Source organism: Nomascus leucogenys, chromosome 14 (assembly GCF_006542625.1).
Source record: "Nomascus leucogenys isolate Asia chromosome 14, Asia_NLE_v1, whole genome shotgun sequence".
Taxonomy (NCBI): Eukaryota; Metazoa; Chordata; class Mammalia; order Primates; family Hylobatidae; genus Nomascus; species Nomascus leucogenys.
Window position 1 is genome coordinate 70,226,105 of NC_044394.1, and position 26,373 is coordinate 70,252,477.

The 26,373-nt window shown below is 43.1% G+C and overlaps 1 protein-coding gene across 2 annotated transcripts in view; it reads right to left on the minus strand.

Annotated features, from left to right (window-relative positions):
* REEP1 (receptor accessory protein 1) overlaps positions 1-26,373 on the minus strand; it is a 122,610-nt gene that overhangs the window by 39,504 nt on the left and 56,733 nt on the right. For both annotated transcript variants that reach the window (XM_030827562.1, XM_003268770.3), the window contains exons 3-4: positions 10,528-10,604; positions 2,494-2,614 (exon numbers count right to left, since the gene is read on the minus strand). In XM_030827562.1, the coding sequence (XP_030683422.1) occupies positions 2,494-2,614; positions 10,528-10,604 (198 nt within the window). The remainder of the gene's footprint in view (positions 1-2,493; positions 2,615-10,527; positions 10,605-26,373) is intronic.

Below are 26,373 nucleotides of genomic sequence, written 5' to 3' on the forward strand. Positions count from 1 at the left end.
GAAAACGGAACTCTGAAAACACTGCAACTTATGGATCCAGCGATGCCCTGAGATTGTTTCTAAAGCCCTCTAACCTCCCAGGGGCTCTAGGAGGTTCTGGATGTGGACAGCCCTGCCTGCCGTTCTACACACAGCCACTCACCAGACACTGAAAGCACCCAGGGTAGAGAGAATGCCCAGGACCGAGCTTCTAGCCTCAGACCTACCCCACCTGACTGTCAGACCTCGGCAAGTACTTAGCCTCTCTACACACAGTTTTAGGATAAAATGAGGATAATGATAATACCCAACTTGCGGAGCGTGGTGAGGATTAAATGAGGTAATTCCAGTAAAACATCTAACACAGTGGCTAGTTTCAATAAATGATAGCCATGTCATCTTCATTATCTTGATAGGGTTGATCCCTTGCAGTTCTAAAATTCTGTTATTCTATAGTTATTTAATTCTAAAATCAAATATCACCCCATTTGTATATTGATGGGAGGTATTACAAAGCCGAAAGAAATGAGTATTACTGGATAAGGGAGATTGTTTTACAGATATTCAAATAAAATCAGAAATTAGAAGTCATCCAGTGTCATGCAACAAGGTAAAGGTGGGATGGAAAACAGGATTGAGGTCTTCTTCAGGGACCAAAGCGAAGTACAATATTGGTTTAGTTCAAATTTGGATTAACTTTGGTGTATTCTTTTTGTTTGTTTGGGAGTGTTTTGTTGTCGTCATTGTTTTAAGAAAATGGCTGTTTGTCGGCTGGGTGTGGTGGCTCACGCCTGTAACCCCAACACTTTGGGAGACCGAGGTGGGTGTATCACCTGAGGTCAGGAGTTTGAGACCAGCCTGGCCAACATGGTAAAACCCCATCTCTACTAAAAATACAAAATGAGCCGGGCATGGTGGCACGTGCGTATAGTCCCATCTACCCGGGAGGCTGAGGCAGCAGAATTGCTGGAACCCAGGAGGCGGAGGTTGCAGTGAGCCGAGATTGTGCCACCGCACTCCAGCCTGGGCAATAGAGCAAGACTCCGTCCCAAAAAAATAAGCTGTTTTTCATCACAGCTGCTCATTTCAGAGTTTGATAAAGACAATGACATTCGGCCTTAGTCAAGTTCCATGCATTAGTGTATTTCCATTGCTTTGAGGTGTGCAAGCAACCTCCTGCTGGATTCCCTGTGGAAGGCTTCCCCAGGAAGTCACAGCAGCAGGCCCTCTAACTGTGACCCGCCTGTCCCCCACCACCACCCCTTTGGAAGTGATTCTTGGCAACTCTTAAGAGTCAGTCACCTTCACTTCAATGGAAGTTACATTGGCAGCTTCAGGGGAAGCCCAGCATTTGGGGGAAAGGGAAGCAGGACGAGTAGAGATTTGATAACCAGGTCAAGACAGGGATCCGTTCCTCAAAATCCACCCTTCTGAGACAGGAAGTGCTGCGGTCCTAGTTCCTAAAGAGATTTTCAGAAACTTGTACAGTAGCCTGCTCATTCAACTGACATGTTTCCCAAAGCCTTCCCCTTTCTAGTCCAAAGAATTCAACTTTCAGAAACAATAGACATTAATCTATCAAGCCACCTATGATGCTCCTATTTTTTTTTTATGCTGCTATTTGTATTTAGTAGAATACCATGCCAGCTGTTCAACCTACCAGTATACACCATCGTTCAAGTTTTAAGGTGAGACTACAATAGTTAGTAATATAGTTAACAAATGATACAATGTTGGAATCGCTTGACTCAATAATCCTGCTCTTGGGAATTAATTCTAAGACAATCAAAGGAAGCAACTAAACTCCAGGAATGGTAGTGCTCACTGCAGAACTATCTATATCAGGAAAAAGTAGAGACAATCTAAATATCTAGCAGTAAGGGAACATCATCATGGGTATTACGAAGACCAAGTAGAAATGGATTTGTGTGCAAACACATTTAAGATCTCAGGATACAAATATTTTATTTATGTTAAGTCATTTTTTAAAAAAAAAATTCTACATGAAATTTTAATCTTTCTTTCTTTTTTTAAGAGATGGGGACTCTCTAGGTTGCCCAGGCTGGCTTTGAACTTCTGGGCTCAAGTGATTCTCCCACCTTATACCCCTGAGTAGCTGGGATTACAGGCATGCACCACCACACCTGGCTTCCAGGTAAGATTTAAAATAGTCTATGTAAAAATCATGTCTATAAAAGGACAGGGGCTAAGCATGACAAAAGAAAGGAAATTCAGTTTGCATGGTTAAATTGTGAGTGAATTTTTTCTTTCTTTTGTTTCAATTTATGAAATGTTTTCCAGTACAAAATGACAAATAACATCTTATAGAGAACTTCACCACTATTTCTAAACACGTCTCAGAAATACATTTAAAAAAAACGATTAGGAGGAATGACTTGCTGGAGGCAAATGAGAGCCAAATGAGAAGTCTCTTGCAATAAGATCATCCCTTTTTATTTATTACTTATTTTCTCACTTGCTAGAAAGAATGAAAGACACAGCAGCATATATTACCTTTTCTTTTGAAGATAGTGTGGGATGTACAAACTTCCTGTACAGGAGGCTGGAGCCTTTTGTGTAGGGAGACAGCAGCCAGGCTACAAATGCTATTTTTAGTTCATAATAGAATGGAAACCTGGAAAGAGAGATGAAAACAAGTTCTGTTAGGTTCTCAGCAACACTGCCCTTTTGAAGGATGAGACCCGGTGGGCGGCAAGGACGCCTCTCCTGCTTGCATGTGGCTGCAAGTTTCCCAGATTTCTCTGTCCTCCACCTATGAAGGCGAGGGCACACACTTGCACACACACAGTACAACCCCAACGCCTCTCTTTGAAAACCAGTTCATGTTTTCTTTTGTTGCCAAAGCAAACCAGGAACACAGGTTCTCTCCAGCAATCACCCCCATGGCCTGCCTGGCATAGGCTGGAGCTTCCTGCTGGGCTGTGCTCATTTAGATTGGAGCCAGGGCTCCAGCCACAGCCTACAGGCTCAGGGGATCTCTTCTATGCTGTACACCCAGTCGCTCACTCTTCAGTCACATCCAAGAAGGGACAAACACCAGGGGGAATTACAGCAGGGAAGAGTTGACAAAAAATCTCTAGACTGAGAATGAAAGCCTCTCTTTCTTGGCTGCCTTCTTGGCCCAAATAGAGGCAGGGACAAGAGCCCAGCTCTTGGCAGGAAGGAGAATGCTACTCACCCTACTCAAGTCAATGGCAGGCAAACAGATTTTGATCTTCTTAGTGCCAAGAAATAGAAGAGTCCACGGTGCAGATAACACGTAATTCTGGAGTTTGCGGTCCTGTATACCCTCAAGCCTGCTCATTTATTTGTCCCCCCACAGGCACCCAGTCCCTGTATGTGCCAGCTTGTACCAAGCACCAGGTACAAGGAGGTACAGAGAGGCAACGGTGAGCAAAGAAGACCTGATTCCTGCCCTCATGGAGCTTCTGGTCCAGTGGGAAACACAGACAAGATTCTGGCATCCTTGGAACTAAGGGTCCAGTCAGGGAAACAGAGATTTATAAAATAATCACAAATAATATAGACCAGAAATCTGAGACAAGCGCCATAGTGCTAGCCCACATGGTGCCTTTGAATGTATTAGAAGAAAACTGGCCTCTTCAACTGGAAGCAGTTCTGTGGCCACATGAACCACAGAGCTTGGTCTGGATTTCAGCCCAATTCACCTGCTTGGCCAGATATCTTTTGCTGTGAACAACCTGAGCAATCATATTTGGCAGTCCGGAGGTGTAGTAACCATGCGTTTATGGTTTATTTTTTATTTTCTGTATTCTGATGTACTTTGGGGCCTTGCTGACTCTGGAGGAACTGCCCCTCCCAAGGTGAGCCAATTGCTAGAGACAGTAAAGAACTCACCTGCAACACACCTTTCACATGCAAACCAACCAATCCATGGGCCCAGGCTCCAGCCACTGCCTCTAATGGACTCTCACATTCCAGGACACCATCCATCTGCCTCAATCACCCCAGGGCCAGGGCTAGACAACCAGAGACAGCCCCATACACCCCAGAGCCCACTGAGATTATTCAAACCAGCTGAGCCCAAGCCTGCCCACCCTGCTTTGCCCTTTCCTTCCTTTAATGTGGAACACGATAAAGGCCGCCCTCACCCTGGTTCCTCCCTCTTCTCCTGACAGACCCTGAGTGGCCCCCATTGTGGCTCTGCATGGTGTGCTGTGCCTCCTGTTTCTAGGAATCTGTGAGCAAAGAAACTTCTCCCTTCGTGACATTATTTCCATGTCTGTGTCTTACCCACACTCGCTTAAAACAAATCCCAGGTATCCTTAAAACCTGATGCTATGAGATGAGACAGTCACCTGTCCTAGTCTTAGAGATCAGAAAGTCCTTTCCAGGCATCCTCCCCAGATAAGCGGTCAGAAAATCAAAACCAGCAAGTCATTGGAGGGCCCTTAACTCTCACACAGACACCCCCATTCCCCAGTCAGCAGCCCCACCCACGCCTCCTTTCCTCACCAAGGTCTCCTGGCCCCCTGCCTTCTGCCTCTGGTGGGTGCTTCCTGAATATTCCCTCAGCAATTAGTGGGCACTTTCGTGGCAAGATTGTTTAATGTTTCACAGCCAGAAAAGAGAGAGGCTGAAGAACAGAGGTATGATTCTCCCACATTTGAACACTCTGGTGATTAATAACACAGGAAATTTTGTTTTGAAAACAAGTATTCACCAGCCCCAAGGGGAAAGGAAATTAATCCAGCAAGCTCAGACATGAACACAAGACACATAGATAATCTGTCGCACTGCGGCTCTTTTATTTATTACATAAAAGATGTCTTTTTTAAAAAAATAGGTCATGCATGCATATAGTTTAAAAAAATTCTAAAAGTCCAAAGGAGTATACAACAAAGAGTCTCCTTCCCCCGCCTGACCCCTGGTCCCTTTTCTAAAAGCAAAAACATTATCAGTTACTTGCATATCCTTCCAGAGGTAGACTAGGGCCAGGGATACATCATGCAGGTATATTTGACTCCCTGAGTTGCCCCCAACACACAGAAGCATTCTATACACCCATTACTACATCTTGCTTCTCCCAGCACGTACACACAATCAACAGTATGCCTTGGGGACTATCTCATACCACTACAGGGATAGCTACCTCACTCATCTTTTTTTTTTTTTTTTAAGACAGTTTCACTCTGCTGCGCAGGCTGCAAATGCAATGGCGCGGTCTCAGCTCACTGCAACCTCCACCTTCTGGGTTCAAGCAATTCTCCTGCCTTGGCCTCCCAAGTAGCTGGGATTACAGGCGTGCACCACAATGTCCAGCTAATTTTTGTATTTTTAGTAGAGACGGGGGTTTCACCATGTTGGCTAGGCTGGTCTTGAACTCCTGACCTCAGGTGATCTGCCCACCTGGGATTACAAGCATGAGCCACCACACCTGGCCTATCTCACTCATCTTAACGGCTGCATACGAGTGTATGAGCACCGGTTCAGGCCCCCATGAATGGATGTTTACGATGGTTATGATCTTTAGCTGCTTCAGCCCAGCTACAAGGGAACCTCTTTGTGAACAGTGCCGAGGGGAGTAACTATCAGTGCTTCAGTGCTAGGGTTCCTGAGGCACTCTGGCTCCTCCCTTCCCCGAGTCTTAGTGTTTCCGCTTTTCCTTTTATTCTGTGAGTTACTTCAGCATCTACCAACAGAGCGTCATTGTTTTCTTTTCCTTGAGTCTGTCAGAGGGGTCTCTGTTGCTTGCTAGAATGGATCCAGGGGTCCCAACAACCCATGGCCCATGGGCCAAATCCAGCCTGTCATCTGTTTTTATAAATAAAGTTTTATTAGAACACTGTTATGCACAATGATTTATTAATTGTCTATGGTTCCTTTCATGCTAATGGCAGAGTTGAGTAGTTGCAATAAAGATCATATGGCCTGAAAGCTCGAAACATTTACTATCTGACCCTTTACAAAGAAAAGTATGCTGACTCTGGATTTAAAGCCAGGCCCTCCCCACATAAAGCCTTAAAATCTCTGTCACTGAAGTGCAGGGGCGTGAGATGGAGGGGAACAGTCCTGCTGCCTCTGGAATCATCACATACAAAACCAGGTCCTTGCCAGGCATCACAAGATAATATAGGCTGATCCACTCAGACCCGGTGTTTCCTAGAGGCCTTGGGGTCCCTTGGCTCTACCAACACAATCACCACCAAGTCTTCTTCCAGCCTACCTCGAGAGGCAGAGAAAGGCCTTACTCATTTTGTAATGAGAACTCCTTGAAGAGCCCTGACCTCTGAGATGTATTTGAAAAGGCCAGAGGCACCCACCACATTTCCTCCATCTTTTCCAAGGCATATGCACAGCACTGGAGCACAGGGCAGTTGTCCTCTCCCCACTCTCCCCATGTAACACCCAGACACTCTAGAGGGGCAGATGTGTTCTAAGAGGGTTAGACATGGGATGAAACTGTCCAAAATACACGCAATAAATGTGTATTTATTAAAAGTTACACAAGTAACTTTTAACAGTGTTACTTGCCAGGCACGGTGGTTCACGCTTGTAATCCCAGCACTTTGGGAGGCCGAGGTGGGCGGGTCACAAGGTCAGGAGATCGAGACCATCCTGGCTAACATGGTGAAAATACAAAAAATCAGCCAGGCATGGTAACACATGCCTGTAGTCCCAGCTACTCGGGATGCTGAGGCAGGAGAATCACTTGAACCTGGGAGGCAGAAATTGCAGTGAGCCAAGATCACACCACTGCACTCCGTCTAAAAAAAAAAAAACAGTGGTACTTCTAGGGGGGGAGACTGTGGGTCTGGGAGAGGAGAGACACTTACTCTTCAGTGTATTGTTTCTATTTCATTTTTCCTGATGTATGTATTATTTTATTTTTATTTTTATTTTTTTGAGACAGAGTTTCGCTCTGTCGCTAGGCTGGAGTGCAGTGATGCGATCTAGGCTCACTGCAACCTCCGCCTCCCAGGTTCAAGCGATTCTCCTGCCTCAGCCTCCTGAATAGCTGGGACAACAGGTGCTGCACCACCACGTCCAGCTAATTTTTGTATTTTTTAGTAGAAATGGGGTTTCACCATGTTTGCCAGGCTGGTCTCGAACTCCTGGCCTCAAGTGATCTGCCCGCCTCGGCCTCCCAAAGTGCTGAGATTACAGGCATGAGCCACCACGCCCAGCCTGTATTATTTTATAATTAAAAAAAAAAACTAAATGAAATCACCTCTACAACCTGTGAGACAAGGCACCATCTTATCTATTCTGGGACCATAAATAATTTTTGTTTTCATCAAGATGGAAAGTTTTACAAAGTTAACCATGAAAAGGGATCTGCCCTAGGGAAGAAGTGGGAAGAGGGAAATGGGGGTGAGTGAAGAGTGAGGAAAAGAGGGTCCATACAAGGGGCTCCAATTCTGGAAGAGAACAGAAGTTAAAGGTGCTTCTAGGAAGACAGAAAACATATTTTATGACAGAAACTCTCCCCCTAACCTTTTTGAATAGAAAAGAATGCTCAGAGCTGCGGAGATGGTGCCCATGTCCTTGGAAGTGAAGCAAAATTCCTACATTCCCTGATGGGCCCATCCTGTGCCTGTTCTCAGGGTGAGAGGAAAGAAGGAGAGAGGACCCTCCCAGAAGAAGACTAGGATCTATGATACCTGGAGGTTGGGAGAAAAAGAGAAAGCAGGGTGAGGGCATGATCAGGCTGTGGGATAAAGCAGGCAGAAAGGTTCCTGAGGAGCCTCTTTCCTGCAGAAGCAGAGCTCAGACCACCAGGAGAAGAGCAAAGGACCCTCACTTCCCACCCACAAACTGCATGGACACCCCCAGCTAAGAGACCAAATAAGGGAGCAGAAGAAGCCTCCACATGCGTCAGGAAGAGAGGGGAATTCTACCCATACCTGCATACATGCTCCAAACACACCAGGTAGCAAACGTCCTCCTGTGGTCGGCAGAGTTTTGGCCAAGTTCTTCTTCCCTGGTGTAACTCCCAAGAATACGTTACTTTGCATGGCAAATGTGACTTTGCAGATGTAATGAAGGTTACCGATCAGATGACTTTAAGATAGGGAGATTATACGGGATTATTGGGGTAGGCCTAACCTAATCACAAGAGCCCTTAAAACAAAAGCAGAGATCCTCCCTAACTAGTGGCAGAAGCAGACAGAGAGTCAAAGCACGGGCAGGACTCGACATGCCATCATTGGCTTGAAGATGAAGGTGGTGGCATGTGTCAAGAAAATGGAGACCTCAGTCCTACAATCATAAGGAACTGAATTCTGCCAACAACCTGAATGGTCCTGGAAGGGGAATCTTCTCCAGAACCTTCAGATAAGAGACAAGGCTGGCCCACAGCTTGATTCTGGTCTTGTGAGATTCTAAGCAGAGGATGATTCCACCTGAACTTCCAACTTATAGAAGCTGTGGAATCATACATTTGTACTGTTTTAAGCTGTTAAATTTGTGGTAATTTGTTATGGCAGCAATAGAAAACTAATATGCCTCCCAAAATCAAAATGAAATCAATTCCAGAAATAGTTGTTGAGCACTTACTAGATATGAAACTCTAAAATTCCAGGGCCACAGGTAAGGGCATATTCCAGCTACCCAGGAGGAACACAGCCATCATGAGATAGGATTTCCACCCAGCAAAAAGCAGTGAAGCTGAAATGCTAATATCCCCAGGAATGAGCTCGTGAGACTAACACAGGGGGGACAGAAGAGGCCCCTAGCACCAGACAGAGGGCCTGGTTAAGGAGGAAAGGCTGGATGGCAGGAGGTGCTATTTAATTGACTACACAGTCTTGACTGGGCCGGCCTCTACTCTCATCTTTGTGAATCAGACAGGAGTTTCCTGACGTAGCTCTGTACACAATGGCCTGACTTCCAGGGCCAGCCTCAAGGCCTCGGGAAGACAAGGGATGGCTCAGCAGAAAGCTCTGTCTCCACTTAAGGAGACTCAGCTCCATCCAGAGTCTGCTGCATTATCTGTGCACAGTGCAGGGCACGAAGGCACAAGCATATTGAATTAGGAAATCCAGACTCCTTCACTACAGCTTGAGGCCACAATGGCTGGGACATCTATTTCTCTCAGTGGAGGTGAAAGCTATGTTGTGGGGGAAAGTACATACTAAGATAATTAAGGCCATTGACTCAAAACAGCTTTCAGAGAGTGCTATTCAGGTCTATTCCTTCGCCTAGGACATCCCAGAGGGTAATTTCATACTGATCCTTTTTGGGTAAGAACCTGTTTTCTCCAAAGTGGAAATATCTTTATTACTTTCTCTGATGACACTTCACCATGGTTAAAACATTTGCACAATACAGCAAATGCAAAACCAACCCTATGATCCCAAGTCGTAGAAATAACCCTCGTTAACTATATTTTCCACACTACTTTTAATACACATTCACATTCACATGTGCACACACTCAACTCTTTAAATACAAACAGAAATCGATATATTATTTACAGCTTCTTTCACCTAAGAAGGCACAATATAGCAATACAAAGATCTAGCTTGCTTTTAATTGCTTCATTGCTGGAAATAGCTGCATTGCTTTTAAAGAAAAAAAATGGGTATCAACTTAAATGCCCATCAAAAGGGGATGACTTAAATAAATTATGCTCCATCTATGCCATGAAATATTATGTGGCCATTAAAAAATAGGTAGATGTATTTATGCTCATATAAAACTATTTCCAAAATAAATTTAATAAGCAAAGTGAGAACTCTTATGTATACTAATAATACTGCTTTTTTAAACAAGAAGTGTGTGTAAAATGTGTGTATATACACACACACACATATATTAGTTTTTTGTTTTTTGTGTGTGTTTTTTTTTTCGAGACAGAGTCTTGCTCTGTCACCCAGGCTGGAGTGTAATGATGCAATCTTGGCTCACTGCAACCTCCACCTCCCAGGTTCAAGTGATTCTCCTGCCTCAGCCTCCCAAGTAGCTGGGACTACAGGCACGCACCACCATGCCTAGCTAATTATTTTTTTGTATTTTTTTTAGTAGAAATGGGTTTTAGCCATGTTAGCCAGGCTGGTCTCAAAATCCTGACCTCAGGTGATCCACCCGCCTCAGCCTCCCAAAGTGCTGGGATTATAGGCATGAGCCACCACGCCCAGGCCATATATTAGTTTAAGAGGATACACAACTGTGAATAGTGATTAGTTGACAATTAATTGAGTGAGAAGGAAACTCAGTTTTTCCTGTGCATTTTTGTGCGTTGTTTCTTTCGTTCCTTTTCTTTTTTAACATATGAATGCTTCTTTACCAACTCCATTAATTGAGGATGTGTATCTGTCCTGTCCATGACTATATCCCCAGGGCTTAGAACAATAACTGCTCTTTATAAGGTCATTCAATAAATATTTACTTGTAGAACAACTTTGTAGACTAATCTATTGAAAATGCTCCAGTTAACATCCCTGCACTTGCGTCTCTGACCTGAGGTGAGGTTTGAGGCTAGGTTCAGCCCTTTCCCACCTCCCCCTGAGTGACACTAAGCAAAATCGTCCTCAGAAACATCCCAACTCCTGGAGTACTTACCAAGAAAGGAAGATGTCTGTGAATGTCTCTGCTGTGGTGAAAAGTGCAAATATAATCCAGTACATCATCCATTTGACCTGTTGAAACAGAAAGCAACACAGATGGTAGAAAAGGTCCAGGAAAAACACTGCCCAACACCAGGAAGAATAGGCCCCGGTGGCAGATACAGAGGCATGTCCAGGTGGTACAGCCTGCATTTGTAGCCTTCTCCCTATCCTTCCCCAGCTTATGTCCAGTTCTGCTCCAGATCTTGAAGCTGGAAGCAAGTGGGCTGTTCCACAACTGACTCAGGCTGAAGGTCAAATGGCCCTCAAGTGAGCCGGGGAGACCTGCAGATCAAGAGTGACCCAGGATTCAATCAGGTCATTCTTCAGAACATCAGGGGAGAAAATGCTCTAGGCCTCCACACAGACACACCCTGGAATGAAGTGTAATTGGGCCACATTCTCTGGGATGGCGTGGTAGTAATCTAAGAATTCTGATCTTCCTTTTTATCTCTCCCATGTGGCCATCCTTTTCAATTTCTACTGCCTTTCTCCCCTAACTAAGGCCTTTGTCCCCTCTCTCTTGAACTACTCCTACTTCCCTTGTTTCCTGACTTTCCCCTCAGCAACCCATCCTAATACCAAGCCACCCCTGTACTATTCTCCCAAAAGTATAAACTCATCAGACTATCACCCCATTTAAAATATCCCAGCCTGCAGAATCAAGTCCAGATTCCTTAGTCTACTCCTTCTGGCTTCTGACAAAAGTGGGGTAGCTTATATTGAACTAAGGCTCCTGCTAATAATGATAATAAACACCAAACAAAATATTTCAAAACAACTGTTTGAAGGCACTGGAGAGCAATATAAAAAGCAGACAGAGACTGGAAGGGATTCAAGCTTTGGAGTACGGGAACCACACTGGGTACTGGGTTCGTACAAGTCAGTGTGGCCGAGGACAGTTCTCACTCTGCACATCATGGGGCAGAGAGAACTCGAGCTCAAATCCAGAGTCTTATTTGTCCAAAGAAATGGAGAGTAGAGTTTGAGACTGCCAGAGATGCCGGAAGTGGACAGAGAAAAATCTCAGAATTAGGGAAGCCATAAAGGGGCAGCCCCAAAAATTTACATATAAATTCCCTTCAAAAACTTGGCAGGTCACTGAAATGCACAGAAGCAGGTAAGACTCCAAGCAAAGAAGTCTGTATAATAATATAGATATAAATACATATAGATATAAATGTAGATATAAACAGCTGGAAAGCTGAAAAGCTCAGAGTTGAGCAGAGATTCAGCTCCTGCCCACTGTTGGGGAAACAAAGTTTGGAACTCAAGTCATGCAAAGTTAGAGGGGTTTGGTAAGCATTTGGAATTTCCAGTGAAACACCTGGAAGACCACATCTTAGCAGTAAAAATTACATCCTAACACTAAGAGATTAACTCTATGACTAAGAGCAAAATTTAAATATACCTGCCCAAACAAAACTTATCTAGCTGCCACAGGGTCAAGGTGATCTGCCTGAATTTAACTGCCTGCTAGAACAACACTCAATATTCTTCACAAGAAGGCAAAAAAAAAATCTACAACCTAAGTGTCTATCAATGGAAGACTGAATAAAGAAAATGGGGTGTATATACATATATATATATACACACACACACATATATACATATATACGTGTATATATACACGTATATATGTATATATATATGCACAATGGAATACTACTCAACCATCATAAAAAATCATGTCTTTTGCAGCAATATAGATGGAACTGGAGTCCATTATCATAAGTGGAATAACTCAGAAACAGAAAGTTAAATACTGCATGTTCTCGCTTATAAATAGAAGCTAAATAATGTGTACACATGGACATAGAGAGTGGAATAATAGACTTTGGAGACTTGAAAAGGTGGGGAGGTAGGAGGGGATGAGGGAAACTACCGAATGGGTACAATTTAGACTACTTGGGTGATGGTTACACTAAAAGCCCAGACTTCATCACTATGTAATATATCCATGTAACAAACCTGCACTTGTACCCCCTAAAGCTATAAACATAAAAAAATAAGAAAAATGTATAAAATATCTGGGGTTTCCACAATGAATCACACACAAGGTTCTGTTTACAATAAAATACTACACATGTGAGGGAATAGGAAAATATAATCCATGGTTAGGAGAAAAATTGGTCAATACAAACAGATCCACAGATGATTTCAATATTAGAATTAGTAGACAAGGGCTTTAAAAGGTATCAATATGTTTTGAGTTAACTAGACATCCACATGTAAAAGAATAAAGTTGAACAACTTCATACCATATACAAAAATTAACTTCAAATGGATCAGAGTCCTAAATGTAAGAGTTAAAACCATAAAACACTTACAAGAAAAACATACAATTAAATATTTCTGACCTTGGATCAGGCAATGCTTTCTTAGATATGCCACCAAAAGCACACACACACAAAAAACAAACAAACAAACTAAAAGGCCAGGTGCAGTGGCTCACGCCTGTAATCCCAGCACTTTGGGAGGCCAAGGCAGATGGATCACGAGGTCAGGAGATCCAGACCATCCTGACTAACACGGTGAAACCCCGTCTCCACTAAAAATACAAAAAATTAGACAGGCACGGTGGTGGGCGCCTGCAGTCCCAGCTACTCAGGAGGCCGAGGCAGGAGAATGGCATGAACCCAGCGGGAGGAGGCTGCAGTGAGCTGAAATTGGGCCACTGCACTCCAGCCTGGGTGACAGAGCAAGACTCTGTTTTGGAGGAAAAAAACAAACAAACAAACTAAAAATCAACTTATCTTGGGAGGCCAAGATGAGAGAATTGCTTGAGGCCAGGAATTTGAGATCAGCCAGGGCAAAATAGTGAGACCCCATGATATGGTTTGGCTGTGTGGCTGTGTCCCCACTTAAATCTCATCTCAAATTGTAATGCAATTTTATCCCCACATGTCAGAGGAGGGACCTGGTGGGAGGTGATTGGTTCATGGGTGCGGTTTCCCCCATGTGGTTCTCATGATGGTGAGTGAGTTCCCACAAGATCTGATGGTTTTATAACAGGTAGTTTCCTCTGCTGTCTCTCTCTGTCCTGCCACCTTGTGAAGAAGGTGCCTGCTTCCCCTTCACCTTCCACCATGATTGTAAGTTCCCTGAGGCCTCCCTATCCATGCAGAACTGTGAGTCAATTAAACCTCATTTATAAATTACCCAGTCTCAGGGAAGTTCTTCATAGCAGTGTGAAAACAGACTACTACACACTGTCTCCAATAAAAAACTCAAAAAGTAACCAGGAATTGTGTCACACACCTGTAGTCCTAGCTAGCTATTTGGGAGGCTGAGGGAGGAGGATGGCTTAAGCCCAGGAGTTCAAGGCTGCAGTAAGCTATGATCATGTCACTGCCCTTCAGCCAGGGCAACAGAGCAAGATCCTACCTCAAAAAGAAGACAAATTAGACTTCATCAAAATTAAAAACTTTTTTGCTTCAAAGGACACCATCAAGAAAGTAAAAAGACAACCCACAAAATGGTAGAAAATATTTGCACATCATTCATCTGATAAGGTACTTATATCTAAATACATAAAAAACTCTTACAACTCAACAATAAAAGGGTACATAACCCAGTTTAAAACGTGCAAAGGGCCCATAGTCTATTTAAGAAACTAAATCAGTAATGAAAAAAATCCAACACTCATTTGTGACTTAAAAAAAAAAAAAAAAAAAAAACCTTAGCAAAGTAGAAATAGAAGGGAAGCTCCTCAACTTGATAAAGAACATATTTTTTTAAAAACCCTACAGCTAACATTAGACTTACTGGTGAGAAAATAGCTGATTTCCTCCTAAGATCAGAAAAAGGGCAAAGATATTTTCTTCCATCACTCTTATATCATAATGGAAGTCCTAGATAATGCAATAAGACAAGAAACAGAAAACATATAGCGACTGGGAAGAAAGAGATAAAACCATTTTTCCTCATAGATGGTGTAACTCTCTATGTAAAAAATCCCAAGGAACTCACCAAAAAAATCCTCCTGGGATTAATAAATGATTATAGCAAGGTTGCAGGATACAAGGTTAATATATAAAAGTCCATTGCTTTCCTACATAATAACTGGAACTTGAAACTAAAACACAAATACTACTTATGTTAGTACCATCTAAAAATGAATAACTTAGAAAGGTATCTAACAGGATATGTAAAAAGTCTATATAAAGAAGAGAAATCAAAGATCTAAATAAATGGAGAAATATTTCATGTTCATATATAGAAGAACTCAATAATGTCAAGATGTCAGTTCTTCCCAACTTGATCTATAGATTCAATGCAACCCCAATCACAATCCCAGCAAGTTTTTTATGGATATCAACAAACTGATTCTAAAGTTTATATGGAAAGGTAAAAGGCCAGAACAATTAATATAATACCAAAGAAGAACAACATTGAAAGACTAAAACTATCAGACTTCAAGACCTAATGTAAAGCTAAAATAATCAAGACCATGTGCAATTGGTGAAAAAATAAACAAATAGATCAATGGAACAGAACACAGATCCCAGAAATAGACCCACGCAAGTATAGTGATTTGATCCTTGACAAAGGAGCAAAAGCAATTCAGTAGAGAAAAGATGGTCTTTTTAACAAATGATGCTGGGAAAACTGGACATTCACATGCAATAACAACAATGAAAAATGGATCTAGGCACTGACCTTATATCTTTCACAAAAATTAACTCAAAATGGATCATAGGTCTAAATGCAAAACATAAGACTAAAAAACTTCTAGAAGACAACATATAAGAAAATCTAAAGACCTTGGGCTTTGGCACTGAGTTTTTGGATACAATATCAATGGTATGATCTATGAAAGAAAAAAATCATTAAGTTGGACTTCATTAAAATTCAAAACTTTTTTTCTTCATCCCTTCTCTCTATAAAGCCAATCCCTTCAGCTCAGCTTGTTAGAACACTTGTTCTATTTTATAGAATGAAGTGTTGCCCAATTCTAGGCTCATAATAAAGCCAACCGAGGTATTTAAACTAAATTTGTTGTAATTTTGCCTTTGACCCTGGACTCCACTGTGGAAAATATCCTACTACTCCCCCAAATTGTCTAAGTTATATTTCTTTTTGCCATTTCATCTGCAAAATTAGCTAACTCCTAGATTATAACATTTTATGACACTCAGTGACAAATGTCCTAAATATTTTACCTCGGTTTGACAATATTACAATTTGTCCAGTGAGGTCTGAAGTCCCTGTGAGGTGAGGAATTCTAACAAAGCCAAAGTATCAATTTTGCATTGCTCTTTTGATTCTTAGGCTATCAGCAAACCATCTACATACTGGATTGTAAGCCAAAAATAAAATTCTAAGCTCCAAACCGACTGAATGGACCCTTCCTCCCAGCAAAGGACATTTAAAAATAAACCTGAAACACTAGTGCAGGACATGATGGTAATAGGTGATCACGAAAAAAATAATAATAAAATGTAAAACTTCTGCTCTGAACAGATAACATTTAGAGAACAAGGAGACTGGGAGAAAATATTTATAAAACACATATCTAATAAAGCACTTATATTTAAAATAAACAAAAAAACTCTTAAACCTCAACAATAAGAAAATAACTCAATTTACTCCCACAGATTGGGAGAAAATATTTTGCAAGATATATATCTGATATGGGACTTGTACTCAACATATACAAGAACTCTTAAAACTCAACAATGAGAAAACAAACAACCCAATTAAAAAATGGGCAAAAGATCTGAACAGACACTCCACAAAGAAGACAGAAGATATACAGATATACAGCAACTTCTTAACAAAACTTTTATTATGAAAACTAAACTTTTGTTTTGTCACCACATAACAAGATACTTATCCTAGGAGGAAAAGGATGTGTTCAGTACTATTTTTCTTTTGATTTTTTGTTTGTTTGTTTGTTTGCTTGTTGAGATGGAGTTTCGCTCTTGTTGCCCAGGCTGGAGTGCAATGGCACGATCTCAGCTCACCGTAACCTCCACCTCCCAAGCTCAAGTGATTCTCCTGCCTCAGCCTCCCAAGTAGCTGGGACTACAGGCATGCGCCACCATGCCCGGCTAATTTTGTATTTTTAGTAGAGACAGGGTTTCTCCATGTTGGTCAGGCTGGTCTCAAACTGCTGACCTCCGGTGATCTGCCCACCTTGGCCTCCCAAAGTGCTGGGACTACAGGTGTGAGTCACTGTGCCCAGCCATGTTTTTCTTTAAAAAGTATAAAATATGTTAAAGAATCTAAAAGAAAATGTGAATACAATGAGTGGAGAGATGGGGGATTTCAAGAGAAAGAAGGAAACTCTTAAAAAAGAAACAAATGATATTCTAGAATTCAAAAGCACAATATCTGAAATGAAACAGTATGACAGAATTAACAGCATATTGGATACAACAAAAGAAAAGATCTGTGTATTTGAAGACAAATCCAGACTAAAGCCCTGCAGACTAAAGCCTAGATTGGAAAACAACACCGAGAGGCTCAATATCTGTTGGACTGCATCAGGCAGTCTAACATTCATGTAATAAGAATTCCAGAAGGAAAGAAACATAAGAATGGAACCAAAAAAAAAAAAAAAAAACACTTGAAGAATACTGGCTACAAAGTTCTAAAATTTGATTAAAAAAATAACAAACCCTGATCAGGCATGATGGGAACACTTTGGGAGGCTGAGGCAGATGGATCACTTGAGGCCAGGAGTTCTAGACCAGACTGGGCAACATGGCAAAACCCTGTCTCTACTAAAAATATAAGAATTAGCTGGGCATGGTGGTGAGTGCCTGTAGTCCCAGTTACTTGGGAGGCTGAGGCACAATAATTGCTTGAACCCAGGAGGCAAAGGTTGCAGTGAGCCGAGATCATGCCACTGTACTCCAGCCTGGGCAACAGAGCGAGATTCTGTCTCAAACAAACAAACAAACCCAAAGAACCAGGAAGCTCAGTGAATCCCAAGCAAGATAAATACAAAGAAAAAGAAAACCATACCTAGGCAAGTCATAGTAAAACTGCTTAAAAAAAAAAAAAAAGAAAGAAAAGAAGAGAAAAAAAGAAAAATCATTACCATATAGAAAATCTTAAAAGCAGAGAGGATGGAAAGATACATCACACACAGGAGAATGAGAATAAGAATGATAGCTGACTTTTCATTGGAAAAAATGACTATCAGAGAAAATGGAATAACATCTTTAAAGTGCTAAAAGGAAAAAAAAATGTCAACCTAGAATTCTATACCCAGCAAAAATATCTTTCAAAAATGAAAGCTGTTCTGGTGAATCCCTGCTGTCTTTGTGACTCTAAAACATGTTTCTCAATGGATTACTTACAGATCTTCTCTATCAGAAAAACAAGGTAGGTTTAGTCCATCAAATAACTACTATCTGAGACACCACACACTGCCAAGGTTGTCTGTAGCAGGACTGACTCCTTAGCAGGGGGCAAATGAAGTTTTGTCCAGCTGTAAAGTCTATAGCCTGCTGGGGCTCAGGCTCTGGGAATTCTCAACACCAGTATCCAGACACATTGTCAGCAGCCTGAATTCCTTCTCTATAGGATTTTTCTTTTTAGTAGTCAATTCATGTTTTGGGTCTTCAATTAGAGCAAAAGGACAATGATAACAATTTAAAAAATCCCTTTCCTTGGCCAGGCGTGGTGGGTCATGCCTGTAATCCCAGCACTTTGGGAGGCCGGGGTGGGCAGATCACCTGAGGTCAGGAGTTTGAGACCAGCCTGACCGACGTGATGAAACCCCATCTCTACTAAAAATGCAAAAAACAGCCAGGTGTGGTGTATGCACTTGTAATCCTAGCTTCTCAGGAGGCTGAGGCAGGAGAATTGCTTGAATCTGGGAAGTGGAGGTTGCAGTGAGCCAAGATCGCACCACTGCACTCCAGCCTGGACAAAAAGAGCGAAACTCCATCTCAGAAAATCTTTTAAAAATCCCTTTTCTTGATGCAACCCTTAGCTACAAACTTCTCCAGTGAGTCATCTATACTTGCAAGATCTACTTTCTCATTCCTCACTTGCTCACTGCAGTGCATCCATTACATCAAAATTGCTCTCACTGGGGCCTCCACTTTGTAACATACTTCAAGGAAGTGTAAGAAACCTCTTTTCAGTTTTTACTTGACTTGCTTGACTTTTTGGCTGGTAGTGAAACAATCACATACTGAAAAGCTCTCCCAACACTACAACTGTCCTGGTTTCCCACTTGCTTTTCTTGCTACTTCTTCTCAGTGTCTTCATTTCCTCCCTAGAGCTCTGTTCTAGACATCTGCTTCTAACTCTAGACTAGACACTGTCCCTAGGGAAAACTGTACATTCCTCACCTAACACAGGTAACCAATCCCCAAGTTCTGTCACTTCTACCCTCTTGTTTTTTTCTTGAACCTATTTTATTTTCTCCATTCTCCTCTGCCATTTCCTTACTTCAGACCACCACCATCTCCTGTTTAGAATAGTTACAACTCTATGCTGGTCTTTACACCTCTGTCCTCTTCACAACCCATCCTCCAAATTCCAGCCAAAATGATTTTCTTAAGGCCAGGCATGGTGGCTCATGCCAGTAATCCCTGCACTTTGGGAGGCTGAGGCAGGTGGATCACTTGAGCCCAGGAGTTTGAGACCAGCCTGGGCAATGTGGTGAAACCCTGTCTCTAAAAAAACACAAAAATTAGCTGGACATGGTGATACACACCTGTAGTCACAGCTACTAGGGTGGCTGAGGCAGGAGGATTACCTGAACTTGGGGAGGTCAAGGCTGCTGTGAGCTGTGGTTATACCACTGTACTCCAGCCTTGGCAACAGAGCAAGACCCTGTCTCAAAAAAAAAAAAAATTATTAAACCTAAAGTGGGTGACTTTCTTTCCTAGTTTAAAGCCTTCAATAGTTCCTTACTGTTGTTAAGATAAAGCCCAAATTCCTTACATTGGCTTATGAGGCCTAGCATGAACTGGCCCCTATCTTTTTTTTTTTTGACGGGGGACAGGGTCTCACTCTGTCATCCAGGCTGAAGTGAAGTGGTGCAAACACAGTTCACTGCAGTCTCAACCTGCTGAGCTCAAGTGATTCTCCCACTCAGCGTCTTGAGTAGCTGGGACTATAGGTGCACGCCACCAAGGCTGGCTAGTTTTTTTGTATTTTTTGTAGAGACAGGGTCTCACCGTGTTGCCCAGGCTGGCCTTGAACTCTTGAGCTCAAGCAATCCACCTGCCTCCGTCTCCCAAAGTGCTGGGATTACAGGCGTGATCCACCACACCTGCAAGCTGGCCCCTAATTATTTTCATCAAAAGCTCATCCACACCCCTACCCTCTCACATTTTCCACTCCAACCATATGAGTCTTTCAATTCTCAACAGAGCATCTTTTTTGCCTCTGATTTCAGCCCTCAGATCTCAGCAAAAATGTGACAGCCTCTAGGACATACCCAAAGTTTGGGTGAATACCCTCTCCTTGTCTTTCTCTATGGTACCACACACATTCCCTGTCATAACATTTATCACATTGCTTTGAAAGTACCTGTTTATTCCCCTGCTTTTCCTAATACATTGTAAGCTCCCTGAGGGTGGAGACCAGTTCTTCTTACACATCGTTATATCTCTAGTGCCCAAAACAGTTCCTGACATATAATAGGTACTGAATGAGTATGTTTCAAATGATCGGATTAGAATGCTGGCACTGTGAATGGGACAGAAAGAATGGTTTCAAAAGGTTAAGAAGGAGTATACTTTGAGAAATACTGTCTAGATGGCTTTTTGAGAAGAAAAGACAGAATTAGACAACTTGTGAGGCAACAGATGCTCCCTATGAGTGCCTACTGAGTAGATGACTGCATAAACATGGGAAGAAAGGCACCTGTTGAAGTCAGGGCATCAGTGACTGATAATTATGGGGCCATTTGCACCAACAAGAAAGTAAAGAAAGAGCCAATTTAGGCAGAAGAGTTTGAGCTTTATGCGGCTCAGGGCAGCCAAGAAGAATGCCCAACAGATTCCTAGAAAGGCAAGACCAAAGCTCAGGAAGGAGGTTGAGGCTATGGACAGAGATACTGCAGCCATGGCAGAGAGGGGACTTAATGCATTCTCCTGAAGAAGTTCCCATGATGCACTCCTTTGAAATACTTTCAGGCAGAAAGAAAGATCTGAGAATGACTCATGGAGGCTAACAAGGTCAACGGAACACTGGTGACTCAGAGATGGAAACCATATCCATCTGAAATTACTAGGAAATTATCTTCCTCATCATTCCTCGTGGAAATCAAATGACAGTTATTTTCCCCAAGGTTTGAAATATAATTTTTCACGTTTGAAAGATTCTATCCAAACCTCCCTTCAAGATAGGGATGGGGAGCCTGGGTGGGCCTTCAGTCAGAATAGAGAGAGGGAGCTATGGCCAATTTGAGAGGTAATATTCAGGAGCAGTGACAGAGGTAGCATACGGGCTCAGCAATGTGGAATTCCTCTCGCCAAGGCTGACCTGGCCACAACCACTGCTCAGAGACCATGTTGCCAGCAGCAGTGACCAAGCATCTCCAGGGTGATACCATATCACAAGGCACCAGACAGCCTTCTGGAAGCAGGTTCATTCCACCAGGCCCCTTCCCTCATGGAGCAGGCGGCATAGGGTCTTTTCTGGAATATTCATTTTTTCTGCATGTGTACTTGCTTTTCCTACTGCTCTGCTTCTGGCAGCCACACAGCAAGCTGTGGACTCAGGGATTACCCTTTTCCTTTTGATGCATCCCACACAATACTGCTTCTCATCAAGGACCCTCCTTTATAGCAAAAGAAATAAGGCAATAGGCTGATGCTTTGGGGAGTCACAGATCTTACGCACCCAATGCTCTGCGGTGGCTGGCCTTATACATTGCTACCTGGCATTGGAGGGTTCCAAAAGCAAGCAAGGTGGGAGTCGGCATTTTATGAGATTGGTGTGCACTCCTGGAGGGTGCGGTTTCTCCTCTGAACCAGTGACCAACATATGGTGGTGCTTCTTAGCCAGAATCTAAAGGTGCAGGAACCGAGGAAATGAGGGTTTCTTAATCTATGATTAAGCCTGATGCCAGCTCCTTGCAATCAAAGTCAGGTCCGTGGACCAGCACTGTTGGCATCATCTGGGAGCTTGTTAGAAATGCAGAATCTCAGACCATATCCCAGACCTACTGGATCATAATCTGCTTTTAAGGAGATCCCCTGTTCATTCATATGCATGTTAAAGTTTGAGAATCACTGCTCTAACGCACCCACAACATTTTTGCTTCTCATCCCCAGACTTCTGATCTCTGCTTCTTAATGATTTTAGTACTTGAGGGATGGATGCTTCCAACAGGGGATGCAAAGTGGTTTCAATGAAGTAGAACCAGAGACTTATATTGTCTCCTGGTGGCTTCACGATACTCACACCAGTAGGAAATAGATGATAAAGGGGCTTATGGGCTTTGAGGGGGTAACTGATCCTAATTATCAAGGGGAACCAGGACTACTGCTACACAATGAGACAGAAAGAAGAGCAGATGGAAGTCAAACAGCCTTCGGGAGGCCTGCTAGTACTGTCTTGTTCAGGGGTAAAAGTCAATGGGTCGGCTGGCGTGGTGGCTCACACCTGTAATCCCAGCACTTTGGCAGGCCAAGGTGTGTGGATTGCCTGAGGTCAGGAGTTCAAGACCAGCCTGGCCAACATGGTGAAACCCCCATCTCTACAAAAATGCAAAAATTAGCCAGGCATGGTGGTGCGTGCCTGTAATTCCTGCTACTCGGGAGGCTGAGGCAGGAGAATCACTTGAACCCGGGAGGCAGAGGTTGCAGTGAGCCGAGATCGTGCCACTGCACTCCAGCCTGGGTGACAGAGCGAGACTCTGTATCAAAAAAAAAAAAAAAAAAAAAAAAAAATCAGTGGGTCATTACTACAGCCCTACAGAGGCAAAACTGCCAAGACCTCAGATTCCTCAGGAATGAAGATTTGGGCCCCATCACAGGATGAGGAACCAATCCCACTAAAGCTCTAGCTGAAGGCAACGGGAGCATGAATTGGATGGTGGAAGAGGAAAGCCTCAGGAAAACCTGAGAAAGACTACAGAATGGGTATCCTGTGGAATGCTAGGTGTCCAGCATGTCCTTCTGAATTATCTTGATTCTGCGGGTGTCCTGCTTTTCAATGTCTTTGAGCTATTTTACAACTTTATAAGTTAAAACTGATTGCAATGCATATAGTTTCACCCACAGAGGTGCAAATAAATTTTGTCCAGCAGAGATACAACTGATCTCCCCATCCCACTCTCCAAGTAATCAGTTTAATATTTATTAACAAATCCATTTCAACATTTCTGATTGCCTACATATGTCTGTTATTTGGGGTCTCCTTTGAACACCTTACTGGTTCCCTCATTAGTTCATGAGTTAAGCAAAATCTTCAACATGTGTTCATTTTATATTCATTCAAGAGTCATGATTCCACCCTCTAAAAACTTTTTTCTTTTAACAAAAGACACAAATACAGCTATGAACTCATGACCAGCTGCATGAATATGGACTGTATCTTCTATCCATATTTTCCTCCTTTCTGTGTTAAGTATAGATTTTAATATTTTAAGTAATTATATTTTAATTCTTTCTCTCCCCACTAAAATAGTATGTGAGCTGCATTGGTGACAGTTCACTTAACAATTCAGTGTTCGGAATGCTGAATATTAAGGTTGGGTCTTGTCAGAACCAGAGGAGGAGAGGACTTTGCCCAGGGATACTGGGCCTGGAGCTGGACTCCGCAACTCACGGAATCTGGATTTGACAAGTGAGTAAGTTGTATAGAATTCTTGTTGGAAGCTTGTTTTTAAGCCAAAATATGGGTAAAGGAATGGATGAGGATGTGGATGTAGTTTTGGGGTAGCCTAAGAGGCAGCTATTATTGCTTATTTTTTTTCCATGACTACTCAGCATCCAAAGCCTTCTAAACTGGGAGACATCTCCCAACATGAGCATCTTTGTGGGAGGAAAGTCCTGTTATTTGGGCCCCTATCCAGGACTCTGCACTGTCAGGGGATGCCTCGACAGCACAAGCAGCCAGTGTCCAAGATGTGACTTTGGCAGAGGCTTCCTAATCACACCCTTTCCTATGGCATGAGCTGGGCCATCAGCACCACCCAGCCTCCTTGGATCCTCCCCAGTTCCTGGGTATCTTTCTCCTGCTACCTAGTTAATTCTACAAATTCCCGTAAATTCCTTTCTGTTTAAGTTTTCATCCCAAAACCTTGAATCCAGGTTTAGTAAGTTTGGTTGGAAAGACATAAGCAGTTACAAATGTCCTGAGCAATGTTTCTAATTGGAGATCCTGTGAAAAATGCCCATTTTTATTTAGGAGAGCTCCCTCTGCTTCCTGACCAGCCCTGGTGGTTCCCCTGTGTGGCCCTACATGGCATGCCATGCCTCCTACTTCTAGGGGAATGCAAGTCAAAAATTCCTTCATGATAACCATTTCTGTGCCTTCCGCAGAAAGACAAGTCCGAGTCTTCAATTCAAGCAAGTTCCCAGGTGATGCGGATAATGCTGGCCACCAACCACACCTTGGGTGTTGAGATTACAGCACTGAAGACCTGTAGAGAAGCGGCTGGGAAGTAGGGAGGAGCAAGATCGAGAAGGGTGTTAAATGCTGTGTAATGAAGTTTGTGCTTGATCTTGCAGGTGATAAGCAGCCATTAAATGACCCACGGGGAGTGAAATAAATAGACTTCCATTTTTAAATGGCACTGGATGTCATTTGGCAACAGAGTGGGAAAGGAGGGACAGGAGGCAGCAGAACCAGTTAGGAGGTGTGATAGGTACAACAATGGCTCCCCAAAGATGTCCATGTCCTAATCCCCATATGGCAAATGGGACTGTGTAGCATTATTAAGTTAAGGACCTTCAGATGGGAAGAGTATCCTGGATGACCCAGGTGGGCCCCATGTAATCACATGAATCCTTAAAGTGGAGAACCTTTCCCAGTGAGCCTGAGGGAGATGTGGTTACGGAAAAATAGCCAGAGAGATGCAATGTTGCTGGCTCTGAAGGAAGAGGAGGAAGGGGCACAAGCCTAAGAATGCAGGAATGGCCTCTAGGAACTGGAAAAGGCAAGGACACAGCCTCTCCCCTGGGGCCACCAAATGGAGCACAGCCCTGCTTGATTTTAACCTAGAGGGACTCGTTGGACTTCTGACCTTCAGAATTACAAAATAGCACACAGGTGTTTTAAACCACGAAGTTCATGGTAATTTGTAATGGTGACAATAAAAAACTAATATAGGAGGCTATTATAACCTTCTAGGGAAAATAGTGAGAATCTCATTTCTGAGAGTGGCAGCAGAGAAGGAAGACAGACTTGGTTTGGAAGATTATTCAAGAGATAGGGATGAAGGGACATGGTCACCAACCAGGTGGGTGTGGGTGTGGGTATGGGTGTGTTAAGGAAACTCACAGGTTTCTCTCTTGAACAAAATGGGCCCCTTAGTCAAAAGGACCGCAGGAAGGAAACACAGGAGTGTGAGTGCAGAGAAAGGCAGTTCCCTCCTGATACTACTCAGCTCGTTTCTTCAGATTCCTTTTTTACCAAGAAACCTTCTAATCTTAACTCTTGCACGTTCCCTACTGGGAAAAGCATGTGCTCAGCAGCCAACACAAACAGCTGCTCTGCTCATCAATTATGGTTTTCACTCTAAATTAATGAATTGCCATTCTAGTCATAAACCAGGCTTCTGAGTTTAGTCAGAGCAAAACAATTTACCAGGGTTTGATCTCTCTCAGAAGAGCTGACAGAGTTGTTTTTGCCCCTGCAAAGTGAAGGATTAGACTTTATACCACAGTGATCCTGGTAAGGTCTCCTTTGGCACAGTTTGCAGGCGGGAAAGGGTTGGGAGAGGGAGGGCTAGAAGAGGCTGCCTAATGCTTTGCCCTGTGCCAAGTCAATTGAGAATCAGGAGGTTCTGTGCTTGCAATTTAACAGCTATTTATAGCGTGCATTCTGAGATTCCCTCACACATACCACAGACCTTGTCTCCAGAAGAAAAATCGCCCCCCTCTGGAACTCCCTGCTTACGAACAGCAAGGTGCAAGCCCAGGCAAGTTGTTCTGGGAAAGTGCGAGATTGCGGGGTGGGGGGGGTGAATTTTGGTTGCAGTTGATCTGGAGATGGTCAGTTTCATCATAAAGACTTATTGGGAAATGTGAGAAAGAAAATACTGACTTTCTAAGCCCACCTTGAATTGTTTCTTTACCTACGCCAAACCTGCCAAGAGACATCTGAGTAAAAGAGGCAAAGGCATGGCTATTACCCACCCCGCTGTTCAGATGAGGACACTTAGGCTCTCGGAAGTTTAAGCTACTTACCTAGCACTGCATCATTCAAATGTCAGAGCCAGGACTTGACCGACCTCGGTCTTCTGATGCCAAAATCCACACCTTTTGCATTTTGAGTTTGTGTCCTATGTGGGGAAGGACACCCTTCCCTCACCACCCACCCAGCAGGTCTTTCTCAGCCAGCGGTGGTCTAATGGTTCTCCTGCCTGAAGGTGTCCGACACATTCAGGGCTGGTGACTAGGGCACCCAGATCATCCAACAGTAATTGATATTATCCTCTGACCAGTAAGTCCTCCCAGATCCCCTTCCTATGTGCTCACCTTCTGCAATGTGCTACAGAAAACAGATATAGGGGCCAGGCACCGTGGCTCACACCTACAATCCCAGCCTTTTAGGAGGCTGAGGCAGGCAGATCACGAGGTCAGGAGTTCGAGACCAATCTGGCCAACATGACAAAACCCCTGTCTCTACTAAAAACACAAAAATTAGCTGG